Here is a 19,451-nt window from a genome sequence, read left to right as displayed (position 1 = left end):
TGTAAGCCAAGGCAAGCCATCATACATCTATAGTAAAGATTAAGCCAGTCAGGCTGAAATATTAAGTGTGGTTTTTAGTGTCTCTAATTCAGTGAAGTCCCATGTGATAAGAGCCCCATGAAAATGTAGAAATGAATCTAATAATTAACAATAAAAGGAATCATTGAAAAATCAGGCAGGGGAGGTAGTTGTATTTGGTATATAGGAGAGCTGTTGTTCTTCTAATTCTAACCTATGTTTGTACTTTCCTCTTTATCATGTCAACGTTTGCAAGCAATAAAAGGGCATTATGTACTGGTCATTGCATCTGCTTTTGAGATAAATCTATGTTAGCATTGCAAAGGGTCAAGGAACTCTTCCAGGGCAAACAAATCCTGGAGCACTGATGCCAGATGGTGTGTATATAAAGTGGAAAATGAGAAAAGCAATTTACTGTGTTCCTCTTCCAGGGAGAAGCACCACCCAGAAGGACAGCAAAAGAGGTGAGAAACTACTGAGAAACTGGAGAGACAGATTTCTCCTTCTGTAACATGTTTTCTTTATATCTGAAAAGTCTAGGTATATAGAGGAGCTGCAGTCCTTATTCAGGCAAAATTACTCCAAAAAGATAACAGGAATATTTAACTAAAGAATGAAGGGTTAAATTAATAACATGTATAAAGAATTATGCACTGATTTATGTAACAGGTTCTAGATTTATCTATGTAGCTCACTAATATGTAGTCTGTGTTTAGAGAAATTTTAGTCTCACAGACAAAAGGTTTTTACCTTGCAATTTTGACCAAACTCTACAAAAGAGGCAGAAAATAATGGATCTGATTCTTAAGTATAAATTAGCATAGGCTCAATACAGGCAAGTTATCAATGTAATTTATCCAGCTCCGGTGCTGACCACTACTAGCTTGCTTGCAGCTGTATCAAGTGTGTAATTTCCAAGTGTGCAAAACAACTCTGCAAGTTTTAGAACTAATGAATCCAGTGTAAGAAACTTAAAATAATTTTTTCAAATACTGAAAATTGTAACATGTTTTCATAAATAGCCTGAATTGTTGGTGGTTTTTATCACTTGCCACCGAACCTCAAAAATATGTAGCAGAAGTACAAGCGTTCAGATATAAGCAAAAAGAAAAGGCGAACATGTGTCTTAATATTTATGTGTGCATCTTTGCTAAGCATATTTTATTGGTTATATATGTAACTTTTTTTATAGCAGTCCTTCTTTTTAATGTTACGACTTCTCCTAGAAATAAAGCATATAAATAAAGACTTCTCTCCATATAGGAAAAAGAACAGAACAACAATGCTGAGATTTGCTGTCACCCTCTTTGCTGTCATAACGTCATCTACCTGCCAAAAATACGGATGTCTGGAAGGGGACACCCACAAAGTGAAGCCAAGTCCTGAGCCAAATATGCATGAATGCACTCTGTACTCTAAATGTAAGAGTGGTTTAATTTTGCCAAATATGGTCTAGAAGTACAGCTTTGTACACACTAATTGTTTGGGCAGTTCCCTTAATTTCTCAAAAATATATTAAGATGCAGTATAAGTTGCATTTGAAAAGCTTTCTTCATTGGCATTTTGCTGCATGCAAATCAAGAGTAAGGTTCTGGTCCTTAACAAAGTTAACTGCAGAACTCTCACTGACTTCATTTATTATCTTTAAAGAATTCTGATGCAGTTTCCTTTTCTTGTAGCTCCATCTGCTTAAAAAAGTTTACAGCAAAGATGAATTTGGTTTATTGTGATTAAGTATAAAAATTAATTACTTGTAGCAGACACCAAATGGGAAAGGTTGAAATCAAAATTCTGTAGTGAGCAAAGTATAGTATTTATTACATTTCTGCAACTCTCTTTTTATGTTTGGTAGCTTTCAAAGTTAGTATCCCTGAGGATATAACATCTGGCAGAACACTAGTAAAATTCTCAGGGCTCTCTGGGCACACCTTGAGAAAGCACTGTTGATGCCAGTCCACCTCACTTAGCATTTACACTGCTACTTCCAAAACCAAAAATGTTTGAGCTTGAATACATCTTCCAGTTAGTATTAAGAGACTTTATCATATTGTGGACCAAAATGGATTCATCTTACATTTTTGGTCTTCCAAATACAGTATTAAAGAAAATCCTTATTGCAAGATCTCTTTTTCATTCCTGACAGCTTCCTGTTGCTATGCAGACTTCACAGAGCAATTGGCTCATTCCCCAGTAATTAAAGTAAACAACAGCTACTGGAACAGATGTGGGCAGCTCAGTAAATCGTAAGTCAGCTTTGATGTTGTCTGTGTCCTGGTTCAATAGATCTCTGCTGTAGCAGCCACAGAGCTAACGGTAACTTCTCCTGGAGTTGCTGATGGACAGTTCCTAGGTTGTCCTAAAGATGATGCCACCCAGCCTAGTTCCCATCATCTTGTATTTATACCTGACCAATGTCTGGCTCTTCTTCTTCTCCTCTCACAAAAGCCCATGAATCCCCAAGTATATAGTATTTGTGCAGAAGGATTTATGCCATTTTATCAAGAAAGGGTTATGTTTTTTTCAAGTTTGCTTTCAGTATAGAACCATATCTAGCAATGCAAAGCAGTCATAAACCCAGTAGGTAACAACCACACCACATCTCTGTAGCTCTCCAAAACAACCATCACGTACCAGTGAGTGTGACCCCTAGTCAATACAGACCAAGCTTCTTCCTTTGTTTAGAAAGCAGAACAACTAGATTATTAAATCTTGCAAACAAAATGCACAAGAGTCCAGAAATGAAACTCCTGAATATTTAGAATAAAAATTCTTGTAGTCCTGTGGGTTTTGTAACCATGAAGAATGTCTTCATAATTAAGATTTTTAGTACCCTGTTAGATGTTAGAGCTATGAAACATGGCAAGTTATAGAAATGAAAGAATGAAAGTACAAAACAATTAAGCAAAAACATATGTGCAAAAGTAACAGCTATTGCCTGCCACTCCCAGAAGAGCAGCAACAGTATGTGTTTTTGAGTAACTTCAGCTGGGCTGTGGGAAAATCTAAAGATTGATGAAACCATAAGGCTACAGCATAGAAGAAGTTTTGTACTATAGTTTTAGACTACATTTCATTATTGCCTGGAATTGTTCTTGCCAGGAAAACTCAAGGCCTCAAAAGCTTACGGAAAGCTTACACAAACAGGGCTGAAATATGCATGGAAACATTTGTGCACTCTTTAGTTGGCTATGGTAATTGCACAGTCAGAGTTCATACACAATGCCAAAGGAATGAGTTTGGAATCTAGACATTAACAAGGCGAAAGGATGCTTTTCTATGTTTTTGTCCTAATCTGTACTATTGCATCCACATCAAAGCAGGCCTAGAAAACCGAGGCTAGAGCCTTGATGCTAAGAAACAGGCTTATTTGTGGCTTTTCTCACCCACCACAGCTGTGAAGATTTCACAAAGAAAATTGAGTGCTTTTACCGGTGTTCTCCACATGCTGCTCACTGGATCCATCCCAACTACACAGCTGCTATTCGGTCTGTTCCGTTGTGTCAAAGCTTTTGTGATGACTGGTAGGTTCAGCTTTTTATCAAAGTATTTTTATTTAGCTATAATACGCAAGCACAGATCTCCCAATCAAGTGGCAGTAAGATTCGATGGTGTTGTACCACCTTTATGCCTTTTCTCTTGTTTTTCCTCTTCATTTCTTGTTTGCCATCTCTACTTTTTCCTCTGCTAAGCTACTACTCCCAAAATAACAGACACAGGCTGAATGTTAGTGACCCAGGGACAGCAGCACCCTGTCCCCTGCGAGGAAGCAATGCAGCGGCATCAGAACTGCCTGACATGACGGAGAAGCTCTCACCACGTTGATAGGCACTGACAGCAGTGAGGGCCTGCCCACCCTGTGAAATGTCCAGGCCTGTGAGTTAGCATTTACGGAGTTAGCATTTTAAACCTAAATACTTGATCGTTGTATGATCCATTTCTTTTATATGTATAAAATGCAGTATGAAATCATGAAAGCAGCCATTTCCTCTATGTTTTCAATTAATTCATATAACAAATTAGTTTGATTTCTTCATTTTTCACCCTTGGCCTTTTCCCTTCCATCATCCCTCTCTCTAAAACCCCTTCTAAAAGCCTGAATCTCAGAGAAATTTGCAGCCAAGTAATGCTAAAAATATTAATAGCAATGAGCAATTCAATTTTGTTTCCCAAAATACAACATCAGGGAATCACATTATTTTTTGAGTGCAAGACATGTAGTGGGACAACCCAGCACCTGTCTGTCCCTAGTCTTGGGGTAGGAGCATTATATCCAGGTGGGGTACTGAGATTTTTTTCAGTGGCCCGCGTCCAGCATATATCTCTCCCTCCCTTCATCCCTCCCTCTCTCCCTGTTATGAGATGTTGGATCTTAAATAATGCCATATAAATCTCAGTCAGTACCATATTAAGATTGAGTCTAGTATGTGTGGTTAAATTGGTGTGAAGCATAGTACAAACAGAACAGGCTGTGTTCACACGATAGGATTATAACTGCTAGCATCCCTTGAAAGTCATTAACTGTGAATGTCTGAATCCCTTAGGCTGCTCTGAAAATCATGGAAAACTGTTTTAATACTTCTAAAAATGTTACAAAAGAGCTTTTCTTGGAAGCACAGAAAATACAGAACACACAGTAGCACATGGTAAAGTTCTCTTGCGCTGCTCTGTGCAGTGCTTTCCCTAGTGGTTATGCAAATTGAATATTATTGACACATGGATCCATTTTCACTCTCATCTTCTCTCCAAGGGCAAAGTCATGTATGCAGTGCAGTCTTTTGGTAGGTTTGTCTTCAAATATGTCTCCATTGCTTTGTGCCAGAGAAGAAAACAAGAAGCATAGTTTGGATTTGTAATGGAAGATAGTGAGAAGGGCTGATGTATTTCTTAGCTTCCCTAGAGTTTCCTCTAGTGATGAATTTTATTTCTGTGTTAGGAAACTCCACATGCCTCAGGAACAGATTTGTCATGTGCAGTCTTCCTTCACAAAGTTTTAGTAATCTTCTAAACTGAATCCAGATTGTTGACCACCTTCAAGATAAAGACTGAGACCTTGAATTTGCCTCAGTGCTCAGAATCTCAAAGCTCAGAACCAAATATTGCCAAAATTTGAAAGCATTCATTTTTTAAGGCAGTGGAGTTGCCAGTGGACTTTAGAATAGATCTAACAGGCAAAGCAATAGCATACCAATATCTAAAACAAATGTATCCCAAAATAAGCAGCACACAAAGTCATCACCAAACTGCTATATCCACTGATACTGTAAAGATGTAAGAAAATATACCCTGTGAGTTTAGTTTGCATCTATGAACTGGCTTAAGCCAGACTTAGTATATATGAGATTTATACCAAAGTGTATATGGTGGGTCAATATTACATAGCAAAACCCTCAGTGTGCCCTGGGTATTGCCAGAACCTCCAGGTAAATAGCAGTTTTAAATTTTGCTGTTGCAAAGTATTGGCGGGGGTTGGGGGGGCGCAGGGTGGGGGGGGTGATTGAGAGCTGCTGCACAGGAAAAACTGACCCTTTCCCAGTATGGAGACTCCTGCCAGAGAGGAGGCTCTACTCTAAACACACACTGAACAATGATCTATTGCCCCTGTTGGCGTCATAGATGCCTGGCCTGAATCAAAAATGTAATGATGACCCGTTACTGTGCATGCTAGTCTGTGTGCCTGCCTAATGCCAATGTCAAACCCATTCCCTCACCCTGCTTAAGGCCTGAGGCTAGAAAAGAGCCTGGACAGAATTCTCACTCTTTCTGGTGATTTAAAGTAACGTTTTTTCGTGTTCTATTCACTGGAGTCCCTTTAGCGTGCTGTAGCACTGTTAGTGATGTGACCTACTTTCTCTACATGCCGTGAGTGTGCCTGCTGCATACTGTATGTCTTTGTGGCCAGAAATGTGCAGAGGATTCTGAATGAGCAGTGACTTCATTTAAAAGAAATTCATCTGACTAGCTTGGGGCCTTCCTTTTCTTCCTATTGTCTTAGGATTCCTTGTTCCCACTAGTCTTAAAACTATTGCTTTTGAAAGAGCCCAATGTACAAGCCATTTTCTGATCCACCTGTGGAAGGACCCTGTGCCCTTTAAAAGAGAAACAGCTAATTATAAAAAATTTGGGGAAAAAAGCTTTAAAATAAAAATATCCTGCCCGTTGTACATAGGGAACTAGTATGTTCAGGGAGGATCTTCTAAGTATTTATATTTATGTTTCTCACGGGTTTTAATTAATGTTTGAAGAAACCACTTACAGGTTTCTGGACAGCAGAAATCAGACTTTTCATAAGGCATGATTTTTCATAGACTTAGCTTCATAATTACTTCCATTGGGATAAAGAAAAACTTGTAATAATAGAGTTATACCTTGCTACCTGCTTATATAATAGAGTCAGGCAATAATCATAATTAGGAAACATTTCAATTTCATCTGACAATTTAATAGATAATAGTGAACAAAAGTATAAATACTTTAACAAGCATATTTAATTCAAATTCCTGAGGAAACCAGATGCATAGGATGAATGCCCCAGTTCAGTAAAACTCTGAAATACACATTCATAATTTGAGAAGCATAACTGGAGGTGACACTGATTTCAACAGAAGCAGTTCTGCCCTCTCCTAAGCCCCAAGGGCTGCTCATTCTTTCCCCTGCCCTGTCCCAACCCATGTACCAGGGGCACTGCCCGAGAGGCTGTGAAGCAACCCTGGTCTGGGAACCCATCAGGCTTAAAAACACTTAGCCAAATAAAAAAGGAAACTAAAAAGAAGACTGTGGGAAGGGCACAACTGCTTTAAGTGGAAGTGCTAGTATTAGGCAGCTCACAGTAGATATTGATCAACTTTGCTAGAAAGCAATGAATTTAAGTGCATGCATAAAGTAAATCTCATGCCTACATGGCTTGAAGAATCAAGGGCTAATTGTTGAATCTGATGCTGGTATGTGGAGAGTTCATAGAAGGTGATTAACAAAAAGTTTGTATTGATGCTCCTAACTGGCATGCCTTCAGGAAGGCAAAGTGACTAGCCTTAGAGAAACAGCTGTCCCTGGAGAGTTACCTCTGCATGTCTTTTTCAGTCAGTGTACACGCAGCAGCTAACAAACAACAAACCAATTATTCTTATAGCCCCTAGTCCCAAAACCAGTCATGGCACAAACTGCTAGGATCTGCCTATTCATGTCACATTATATTAATTTATCAAATTTCAGCCTATATTTCCAACAGAGACCTCTGACAGCAGATTCCTGGGTGAACACATTTGAGAATATGTGTCTCCTGCCCTAGACCTGTTCAGTTCAGGCCCTGGTTACCCTCTATCTACTGTTCTTTCTCCCTCCAAAAAAGCCCAGAAAACCTATGTGAAGGTTCTGCAAATGTGCATGTTCTTACATTTCTTACCTTTACATTCATGTACTGCAATGTTTAGTTCTTGTAGTTCTGTGACCGCATAAAAACCTCATATTTCATTTAAAAATATAAGTCTGCAGCCCCCGTGATATCAAAGTAGTTTTGGAAACATGAAACTCAAGATTAAAAATGACAAACAGAAAATATATCCAAAGGCATTAATTACAAATACCATGCTGAACTACACTAACTTTTTGGCACTCTCAGTTACTGGTGTGAATAGTCCGCCATTGAGACTAAATTTAAGTAGTTGTTAACTGATTTGCAGAAAGTTATCCTTAAGAAAGGTAAGAGCCAAAAAGTAGAAAATAAGTGGAAGAAAGGAAGGAAATTATGTAGGATAATGGGAAGTCAAGAGATCTCTCAACACATAGACCAGCCAGTTGCAGACCGTACTCGCTCCAGGCCATGTATAGGCTTTATTTTTTTTTGCATTACCAGTTACAAGTTAAAAATAACTTAAAATTTAAATTTTAGACCTATACCCTACAAGACTCTTATCTTTCCTCCTTCACTTCAAGTTTAACTTCTATGAAAACGTCGTTCTGAAGCTGATAGCTTATTAATTTATATGATTTTGTTCTTTGTGGGTTTTCCTAATTTCATTGCACATTCCTCATTCCTGCAACCCCCTGCCCAGGAAATATCATTCTTTTCCCATAATAATTCATAAATACAAACTTTCCCCACACCTCCTTCAAGTGACAGTTCACTCTTAGCGTACCTGTGCTGTCACAATGTTGAATATCAGCATTCATGAAACACCCTCCCACACAGTATTTCCTCCACTCGGTAACATCAGCAAACATAACCAAGCAGCAAACATCACATCAATGAGTGTTGCTCCTCAGAACACGAGCCCTTTACTTCAGCCTGTGAGTATAAAATGTAGTGGGTGAACTGTTTGGTTTTCATGGTGATTTAGATCTTCCTGGCCAGCTCAGAGTTTACGTGCATGTCAAACTAAGATAATGTGCACATTTCTTGAAGATCTGTTGCTAAGCTGCACTGTGCAACTATACAACATTACAAGCATAGCCCACGTAGACATTTTGAGTTGAACCTGAGTCCACTGGAAAAAAGTGAGAGAAATAACTGTTTCTTCCACACTAATCTCCCTGAAGGTATGAAGCCTGCAAAGATGATTCCACATGTGTTCGTAACTGGCTGATGGACTGGGAATGGGATGAAAGTGGAGAAAACCACTGTAAGAATAAATGCATTCCGTACAGTGAGGTAAGAAAACCTGATCAACTGTAGCAGAAAAAAAGGCATTGAGTTCTTTTTCTCTTTCCTGAATTTATGGGAGTAAAATACAACAGGTGAATTATTTTTACTTCAGCAGTTTCAAGCTGTACCTACATCAGACTTTTTGAGTACATAAATTTTAAAACATTTCTATTTAAATAGATTGCTTACTCTAAGCATATATACATTCAATTAATCACTATTCATACCGCTTGTGAAACAAAAGTAGAAGTTCAAGCAGCACTGATATTTTAACCACAGTGGGGTTTATAAAGTAAAAGGTGAACTTTGTTCATACAACAGAGACATGAGAGGTATGTTTAAGGTTCCGTACATAATGTGGGGCTTTACATGCCTCTGTCTTTTTAAATTGGGATGTAAGTTCCCAAATCACTAAGGAATTTTTAAGGTTTTCTTGCCTATTAGGCATCTTTGCCCGTTTCTCTATTTTACCTTGTTATGTTCAAGTCCTCCATCTTCCAAATCCCTAAGTCCTGACATTCTTGTTTTGTGTGTCCTGACATGTCTCCCTTTTGTTCTCCATAGACCTGTCATATCTCTGATGTGTGTTCTCCACTGTGTCTGCCAATGGCTGGGCAGAGCTAACGTTGTTCTACGTAACTCTGATGGTTAAAGAGCAGCACTGACAAGCTTTCTGAGAGCTCATCCCATCTTTCTGAGAGGGTTTAATGGTTGCGATAACTAATTTTATGAGCAAAAGTGTATAAAATGAGAACTGACAAGACTTATAAGAGCAAGGTTGCCTGGAACCTGATCTACAGACCTTTCAAGAGTCAGGTAGTGACTACTTCTAGTGACTCAAGTAAATTTAGCATCAAGGCAATATAATACAGCTCAAAACTGCTACACTTATCTGAATATTTTTAACAGTTGAACTTCACTGAATCTATGAAAACTGTCCGAATTGCAGAAGTAAATGAAATTTAAGTGTAGTGCCTAGGGACAGGTAGTAAGGCTTGCAGAGATCCCAGATTTATTGTTTTGAATTCAATTCAAGTGCATGTACTTCCAGAAGTTGGTTCAGCAACTGATATAAGTGGAAGTCACAGTCCAGTTAGTGCAGGATTGCTGTCTGCCTTGCAAAAGTGACACTAATCAGCAGTGGGCTGATAATGGGCTGCGGAAACTTACAGCGTAGTTTCACAGATGTGCGAAATCATCAGTAGTTCCAGATGAAGTGAAAAATGAAATGATAATCTCTGTAAATAATCTCCAGTCTCTGGTTCAAACTGTCCCTGGTCCAGAGATAGGAGTTTTTAACCTTGAATTCCCTTGTACTTATTTCTTAAAGAAAATATACCATCTGCAGGGGAAAACATGCAGCAAATCCAGAGGTCTTATCGCTTGAAGCCAGGCGCAGCTATTCCTAAACTAAATGTAACCACACCCTAAACTGCCCATATTTTTCACCAACAATAGGCTTGCATGGTAAGTAAGAATAAAGATGAAGTTTCCTCAGAGAAATTTGAAAAACATCTCCCATATGAAAATTACATGATACACAAACATTAGACTCACTTGGTTTGGACCCAACTCATGGAAAAGTTACCCAGAAGCACAAAGGGTTTTCCAATGTCAGAGCACTGTGGACAGATGCTTACTTTCTTTTGATGCCCTCAGCTCATACAGAGGACCAGTCAGCAGCCCTACATTTGACATATGCAAGTGGTTGTAAGGACTATTTGGAACAAATGCTGAATATGGAACAAATGCTGAATATTAAGAATGCACAATGGATCATAGCCAGTTTTAGCCTGGCTAAAATGAGGCACATTTTATCATTGTTCTCCCAGCTGAGTGCTCCCCAAGCAATGTTAATGCACAGACTAGGACATTTTCCAAGAAGCTGAAGAATCAGAATCCTTTACAGTTAAATTTAGGGACATGTTTGGTAAATGGTCTGTGTGCATTGTTTGCTGCAGCATTCTGGCTACTCTCTGATCTTTAAGCAGAGTTAGGAGAAAGGTCTAAATAAATTTACCAATTTAGCAAGTAATGAATACACGTTACAGAACCTGTGGGACACAAGAATAGAATGTAGCCTTGTTTCTTGCATACAGACCTAAGAAAACGCACATGACAGCTTTTAATATTTTCTGGAATGATTAGCCAAAAGCAGGTAGAAATGCAGGAACTGTACAGGAGCTGGGAGAAAATGAGTAATGGTGCTTAAAAGCACAGGAATAGTGGGAAACTCTCTACCCTGAGAACACAAGGAGAGAACTAAATGCAGCAACCTTTCCATTTCTGACCCTGCATTGCTGTCAGTGCACTAGCCAGCCTCCACTCTCCTCCAGCAACTGCAGCATCTGTGGAGTGAGCCCTGGCCAGAGATGGTGTGAACTGAAAAGCTGTTTTCAGATTACAGTGTCTTTGGGGCTATTTGGAATGGACTCTCTATTATTCACAAAGGATAGATGTCTAAGGCAAAAGCAATGATTATGCCTGCACAGCATAGGTCAACATAGTTTTGCATATGGGGAGACAGGGAGACATCTCATAAGAACTTGTTGTGGAAAATAGGTGGAGCAGAAGAAACTGCAGGACTACAGATGCCCACTCACACCTCTCCATAATAAACTTAAATCTATAATCATTAATTTTTTGCACACAGAGCAGCTTCCATGCAGAAATCTCTCAACCACAAGACAGGGCACCTTCTCTGAGATTCACAGCGTCAGACCTTTACATGAGCTGGCAACGATAGTAAACCATCACACCATCCAGAAATTACAGCACAAAGAGAAACAACGTAGGATTAAAGAATCAGCATCATGTGCACTTGTACTATTACAGATGAAACACAGCTTCAGAGAGGTGCTGGTGACATGATCAAGGTGAATCAGTCAGCAACAGAACCCAGGAGTCCTGTTGCCTGGCCCACTGTTTTAGTGATTAACACTCCCACTCCTTAATTCCCAAGGCTTCTACTCCTGTCATCACTCCCAGTCCCAACTTGATTCTTAGCTTTGCTTCTGGGAGTACCTAGAGCTTCCTTTACAGAAACAGAAAAGATTGAACTTCAACCACAAACACATGGGAGAGATGCAGGCAAGATAAAGTGTGTATCCTGCTTACTTTGTGGCTGGACATGATAACTCCTAAGCTAATACTCTTTAGGCAAACTCAAGCTGGGCAGACAGAAGGTTGTCACAATGTGAGCTTGGCAAACAAGAAATATCTCTGTTGTGTGGTTGTACAGGTCCCAAGACACAGACCTTATAAAACGATGTAGTATCAAGACTAGGGCAGATTCACTCGCAGAGAGTGCGAGAAGATGCAGTTTACAATTTCTTGAGCCAGAAAGGCCATTACACCACTGGACACAGCCCTTCAGAAGCTTGAAGAAAACTTCTTTTCTTCAAACAGTTTCTAAGTTATGTCCCTTCTCTTTGTCTGTGTGGTCCTGCCCGGTCACGATGTACATGGCAGCAGGCACAGTGAGAGCCGTGACTCCACTGGTCTGTCTCTAGCCTGTAGGTATACAGGTTCCCATATTCAAAACACTCAGTCTGGTGCTTTCAGCACTACTCAGATCCCAAGACATGTCAGAGTGTCCTGACATGCTACAAGTTGTACAGCCTCGCACACACAGCTTTGGTCTGTCAGACCCAGAAAGCTCACTGGGCTGTCAGCCCCAGAGTGGAAACAAAGGGTTGGCTGTTGATCACTTTGCACTTTGTATAATCATTTGCTTTCACAACAGGCAAATCTCTTTTGCCACTGGTGGGACTGGATAACATTTTAAGATATCTCAGAATTGGTGAAGCATGGCACACAGCAAGACAGTGGATGACTGCAGACTGCTTTTTTATCTAGAATCAATTTTTAAAAAGTGATCATGTTTATCAATTTGATACAAATTGATTTTAACTAAACTATTTTTAAATGTAATTGATGCTTTTCTTATTTGACACACAGATGTACGCAAATGGGACTGACATGTGCCAGAACATGTGGGGCGAGTCATTTAAGGTGAGCGAATCCTCCTGCCTCTGCTTGCAAATGAACAAGAAGGACATGATGGCAATGAAGTATCTCCCCTCCGAAAGCTCTGAGGAAAGCTCCAGCATCAGCAGCAGTGAGGAGCATGCCTGCCAAAAGAAACTCCTGAAGTTTGAGAAACTAAAGGGAGAGGAAGGGGAACAGACAAGATAAGTGCTGGTGGATGTATGTCAGGACAAGAGAAATCGCCGTGGAGGCTGGGCTCAGGGCATCACACCAGCCTGCTTTATCCCTTACTTCCTAGAACATAATAAATCGATGGCTGGTTATATTAATCTTTCTCTGATGTTTTTGCATCTGCATCACAAAGCTCCCAGACAGGCTAGCACAGGTTTAATCTTGTGACTTGAACTGAACAGCTAGAAGCCTGAAGGTAACATCTTGAGGTTGACGTTCAAAGAGGAGAGGCACAGGCAGCTCTTGCTGACTTAAGGTGGAACAGTGAGAACTAGAGACCTCTGGAAGGCCATGCCAGTAACGCACCGAATCTTCAACCCAAACCCTTCATTAGCGTAGGCACACAGTACTCCCGTCACAAGTTCCTGTGTGCCTGGCTCCACTCAGATAAAGAGGAAATGCTGCAGGCAGAAATAAGTCAGTGAGCCTGGCTACTGACCACTGAAAATGTATTTATTTTGTATCTCAAAAACATTCTTGCAAAACAGGGGATTGTGGTGTACTAGATAAATTCCTGGATCCATATATTGCCAGTATACAGTATACACGGTCTGTCGCAATGGGCTTTTACCTTAAACAACAGCAATACCAAAGTCTCCTAAAATATGAATTTGAAGCATAATTTTGAGTGCAATTAACCTCACTGAATGATTCCAAGCAGAATCATCTCTAACAAACAGAAGTGTCAGGGAGGACCCCAACTAGGTATCTCACATCAGTAATTCTGCTTCCCAGCATCAGTGTTATGGTGAAAGTAAAACCAAAATCTGCATCAGTCCCAGAGGGACTCATCAGGTAAGGATGAATGAAATCCTGATTTCGCTTAGGCATCCATAGTCCCTCTGATATCGCAGTAGAGCAGGCAGGTCTGTGTCATTCTGTACAGCCTTTCATAGTGGTATCACCAGGGAAACTATGAGAGGTATTTAATTTGGGCGGTCAAATTATCCAACTGTGAAAATCAGCATCATCTCAGTGCTTGCTATGGAGCTAGGCACCTTACCGCACTTAAGCACTGAATTGTTTTTAGAGTGATACTTTGCCACATCTGTATTTCATGCTAACTGAATTTGTCAGTTCTACAGTTTGAAAAGAAAGAATAAGAATTTGGTCTTCTGTAAAGCTCTGACAGTCCTTTTCCCCCTATTTCACTAACTCTGTTTTCTCCTGTCCTTCTTTATTGCACCTGAATCAGAGCAGAAACTTCCCTGCTCTTTATTTTGCTGTCCTCAAAATTCAAGAATTAATTATCCCCTCTCACTGGCATAATGCTAGCTTTTTCTGTATCACCATGGCCAAAGATTTCCCCCATTTTCTTTATGAAGTATAGCACAATTGTCTCTGCCTGTGTCTCTGCTCTTTTTCTTCCCGTTCCACTTCGTTCTCTTTGCTGTGGCTAAATTAATCTTGAAACAACACTAAACAAACAATTCTTCCATGCTTAGTTTCAGGATGACCGATAATACTGATTATGCATGCTCTTGAACAGCACTGGATCCTACAGTAGCTAAGGGACAAACATCATTTAGCTTCTATTCATAACTTTCCCACCGACTCATGATGTACCCTAAGCAAACCATTTAACTCTTTTGGGACACCAATAATTTTTCAGGGCTACTGTATTTCCTCTATGTCATCTCTCTTCTAAGCCAAAACGTCAAGAACTACTCAGTTGTCCCTGGAATAGAAATTGTCTCATACCTTTTGGTCATTCTTTCATTGATCCAGATATGTTTTATTCAAATACAAGTTATCATCCAGAAAGACTTTCAGTCTTGATTTAAAACTCCAAATAACAGAGAATTGTCCAGTGCACCTGATAATTTGTTTCCTCAGTGTTAAAGATTATCCCTAATTAAACATTTGTTGTTTCAGCTTTCAGCCACTGGTTTTTGCTAAATCCTGTTGTATTGAAGAGTTCTTCATTATTCAACATTGCTTTTCTGCTCAGCAGCATATACACTGGATCAAATTGCTTCTTAGCAATTAGCTCCACCTTAGCTCTACCTAGTTTACATGTCATTATAAGACATCCTTTCTCTCCTGAAATCATACTTACGATTCATCTCTGTACCTTCTCCAATCATAAATATCCTCCCTAAATTGTACAAATCAAAGCTGTACTCCATGGCAGTGTTAAAGGGTGACCTACGGGGAGAGCACCACATCCCTGCCTCTCTACATACTTCTCCCTAATTGCACTGTCCGTGTCTACAAGGGCATCGTTCTTACTATTTGCATGCCTCCAGTGTCCATGTGTTATGATTCCTCATTTTTTCTTGGCATTACTCTTTTCCACTATACAGCTCCCTGGTCCCAGAGCTGTGAACTGCGATCTTAGCTCTTAGGCTTATCGCTTTGAACTTGGTCGTATTAAAAAACCTTAATGTGAATACACCAACCTTCCTAAGCCACTGTTTGCTCTGTCTAGCTGCTTTATACTCATGGTAATTTACATCTTGGACAATCTCTGTGTCACTCAGAAATGCTATCAGTGGTGATTTTACATTTACAGAAAGGCTAAGATAAAGCAAAATTAAAAATAACACAAATCACTAAAAATCTGACTCCAACAGTACATCGTGAAGGTGAACCAGGGAAAAGAAAGATCCAATTTACTGATGATTGCAGACATCCCCAGCTAATGCTGACCTGATTTCGTAAGTGCCTGCTATGCATCACAGCTCAAAAGTACATATCCTGCTTCTGGACCAACACTGGCCCAGACAACTGAAATGTCTCTGTATTTAGTGGCACTAGACTTGACTAAGATCTTTATCAAAATGTCACAGTGGTAGATCAAATACTTTGAAACACATTGTGAAATATGTTCCAACACTAATCTGTAGGAAACAGACTTACAACCTTTACCAATAAATTAAATTGGATTTATCAACAAGACAATGTTGATAAAAACAAAAATTATTGCCAATTATTGACTTATTTATGACCTGGCTAAGTATCAGCTTTTGTACAGTGCTACTTGGGACTGGTGTCACGTTAACCATAACACAGCTAGCTAGGTCATCCTGCTTGCTCTGCTTATTTAATTTTCTTTCCTTAAACATTGGCACAATACTATGAGTCTTCTGAAATGTCACTGAAATGCTAGGAGGTATTACAAATGAGATCTCTCTTGACAGTTCTGGTAGAACTCTTTAGTATAGGTTATCTGAGCCTGCTGCTTTAAAGTTATTAATGTTACTTATGATGATGAACCTCATCTTTAATTACTCGCAGACTGAAAAGGATTTCGTCATCCTTCTGTAATACAAATACTTCATCCTGCATATATTTCAATAATAAGCATTATTAACAAAACTTGCCCACTGTATCTTGTGCCATTGCACGGCTTTCTTTGTCAGGTTACTCAGTTGCTTTCACCTTCAGTTTAGTTGTGCCCAGACACAATTCCCTATAGTACCTTTAGAGTCCTGACTTTGTTTTTATAGCTCATAATTCTCCATGGATATTGTTTGCGATATAGCTTCCTTTTTGAAAAAAAAAATAATAGGCATCAGTAATTATGACATTTCTGTTGCATTTTTCATGTGCAGGTTTCACTCAGAGCATTTTATAAATATTCATTAATCTTCAAAATATACCTGAGAGGAAAATAAGTAGTGAGAAGGAAACCGAGTCAGTGGGAGAGAGTCAGTAAGAGACTTATCTGATCATTGTAAGTATTGCAGAACTAGGACTAGCACAGACAAGTTCTGTTTCAGAACCTTATTTCACACTGCAAATGGAGTTGCGCTTTGCAAGGTGATCCTTGGGCAAAAGTTATGCCAAAATTATGAAAGAGATTTTATAAAATACAATATTGCCAAAACCCAAGTATCCAAAAAATAGAACAAGTTATTAAAAAATGCATTTCCATGTACCTTGAAGGATAACAAAATTATAAAAATAATAATTGATAGATTATTTAAGACAAATAATGTCAAAACAGGCTAATTTCCCTTTCTGAGAGACAACCAGCCTGCAGAAAAAGGGAAAGCTGTAGATGAGATACAGCTTTTTTAGGGTTTTGATAACATTTGATGTAACATTCTGATAATCAAAATGATAAAACCAAAGTGCAAACGAAATCACCATAACTCAGGTGCACAACTGGTTAAAAAATATATTAAAATATTACTGTGAGCATGTTTTCATTAAACTCAGACAGGTCTTCTGTTAGGAACCACAGAGGGTCCATTCTGATTCTAGTCAACACTTTTGTTTACTCAGACAATGAAGTAGATTTTGCAAGCACTTTGAAGGACGAGATTAGAATAAAAAGGATCTTTCTAACCAGAGAACTAGTCTGAGCTTCCAAGGTAAAATTCTGAAAAGGGAGATGAAAAATGCTTGCACTGAGAAAAGATAAATCAAGGAAAAAAAAAAGTCATCCAAGGAAACACATGGCAAAGGAACAGCAAAGCACCCAAAGACCTGGGATGCATAGTAGCAACCTATGCCGTTTACAGTTGAAATTAAGTTTAATCTTTTAAGACTTCAGTGTACGCAGAGCCCTGGAAGTCCTGACTCATAAAGCAAGCAGATGCAGGACCTGCAGACATCCTACTAACAGTTACTCAAAGTTCGTGACGTATCTTACATTCCATGAAGGCGCTGCTTCTGGAATGACCCCACTGCACACACAGGCTGTGGAATGTGGTGGGTATCAGGCAGAGTTTAACTCTATCTATCTTCTCAATGAAATCAGCTCACCAGCTCTGTCAATGCAAGTGCAATACATTCCAGGAGAGCAAACATGCTCCTGGTATATATCTAATGACTATATAAAATGAAAAGAATAAAATTAGCTAAATTTATGTGCATTTTCTGGTTATTTTCCTTCCTTTTTTCTGTTTGGTTTGCATAACTTGGAGTTATTTTAAAAAATGCCACATGCTTTAGACAGCTCGTGGGTCTGTTGTGTGTTTGCTCTACTTTATTATCCAAGGGAACAGGGCAATTTAGACAAGTAGAGTTAAGTAAAGAGTCCAAAAAGCATTAGCATTTGGATTACATTTTGAAACATTGCCAAACTTTACTAATGGCAAGACTGAAGTCCCACATGCCTGAAGACTGATAATTCTCAAGCACAACTCATTTTTCCTTGTGGCAAAAAAAGACCTGCACCTTTGATAAAGTCACCTTAGCGAGCAGGTCTAATTCAGTGTGAAGCTGCAGGACAACTCTAGACAACAGTGACAAAAGAGCCAAGCTATGAAATCAATCATCTACTTCAGATAAATGTGAGGACACAGTTAGGATCAGATCCCAACAATCTGGCAGCTTTCAACATCTCCAAGAAAAAGCTGCAGCGATCTCCTACTACTGACATTTAACTTCTCAGAGAAATGAGAGGGGAAACTCTGCTGCACAGTTTTGCTTCCCTTTAGCTACTAAAAGCATATCTGTCCTGCCTCTGTTTTGATCACCAATTGCTATCCCAGTCTTAGTATTCTTTTGGCCTCCTTCCTTGGAAACGCAGTGAGCTCTCTGTGGAGTTTGCCTTGGTTCCCCTCTCAGACAGCTGTGATTAATTCAATGTTCAAGATCTTGAGTTAATTCTCTCATTAGATCACTTTCCTTCTTCATGGAATGATTATTCCCACAGGAGAAATGAGAAAGACTAAAACAATATTGTGCGAGTATCTGACACACTGCATCCAGGATGTTTACTTTAAATCTAATTGGCCTGGAATGGCTCCAGATCTACGGCTTAAGCACAAGAATCTTCTAACTGGTGGGGAACTGTAGCCATGCATGTTGCACAACATTCCCAGTTTCACTGGAATTCCTCCAAACGTCCTGCTAGGTAAGTGCACCCAGAACACCAACCTCTCCATACAAGTAGGTCAGATGACACAATCCTTTCATTGCTAGGGCACAGACTTAAAAAGGTTTTTTTCCTTTTTTTATTTTTTTTATCATACACCAATCACCTTTCTACCCAACACTATTGTGAAGGTGAAGCCCAGAGCACAAAGCAGTGAAATATTGCCAGTGCTCCTGAAATCACAAGCCATTATCTGTGTGTTACTCACTGGGAATGTCACGTTCCCTCTGGAAGCTCTTGCAGCTCAGACATGCTCCCCATTTTCGCTGCCCACCAAATGGCTCCCCAGGGTATGGCTGGTCATTGGAGGGCATTGCCCCACTCAGCTGGACTCTAGCACAGCTTCTCAACACCTTTGGTGCAACGTGGATACTTGGGAGAGTTTCTCAATACCCAGTTCAAGAACGCTAAACCTGTCTGGACTGACAACTCTGATATCAGGCAGTTACTTAATGTCAGCTTTACCTGGAGCCATATTATAGTTAAAGTAATAAAAATACTTAAATACAAATTCCAAAATATACCAAAAAAGTTCACAAAGGCTTCAAAACAAGAGGGAGAAGGGAAGAGAGCGGAGGGGAGGGGAGGGGATGGGAGGGGAGAGAAGAAACATTCAGCATGGCTCTTCAATGAGCTTTACAGTTTCCCTAGCTATTAACAGTTCAGCTGAGAAGTGGACAGAGCCATCACCACCTTGCTGGTAATGTGAAAACTTAAGTTTTCACACCAGCTCTATATTCT

General features: G+C 39.5%; 1 protein-coding gene across 1 annotated transcript; it reads left to right on the top strand.

Annotated features, from left to right (window-relative positions):
- Positions 1 to 444: 444 nt before the first annotated feature.
- On the top strand, positions 445 to 12,975 carry LOC141747111 (riboflavin-binding protein). Its single transcript, XM_074596807.1, has 6 exons — positions 445 to 482; positions 1,282 to 1,439; positions 2,162 to 2,261; positions 3,411 to 3,539; positions 8,551 to 8,662; positions 12,617 to 12,975. Exons 2-6 carry the CDS (start codon positions 1,301 to 1,303, stop codon positions 12,851 to 12,853), a joined length of 717 nt encoding a protein of 238 aa, XP_074452908.1. The 5' UTR covers positions 445 to 482; positions 1,282 to 1,300; the 3' UTR covers positions 12,854 to 12,975.
- Positions 12,976 to 19,451: the final 6,476 nt, after the last annotated feature.

Source organism: Larus michahellis, chromosome 8, assembly GCF_964199755.1.
Source record: "Larus michahellis chromosome 8, bLarMic1.1, whole genome shotgun sequence".
Classification (NCBI taxonomy): domain Eukaryota; kingdom Metazoa; phylum Chordata; class Aves; order Charadriiformes; family Laridae; genus Larus; species Larus michahellis.
Note: the sequence above shows the minus strand (reverse complement) of the source record. Positions and strands in the feature narration are given on the sequence as shown.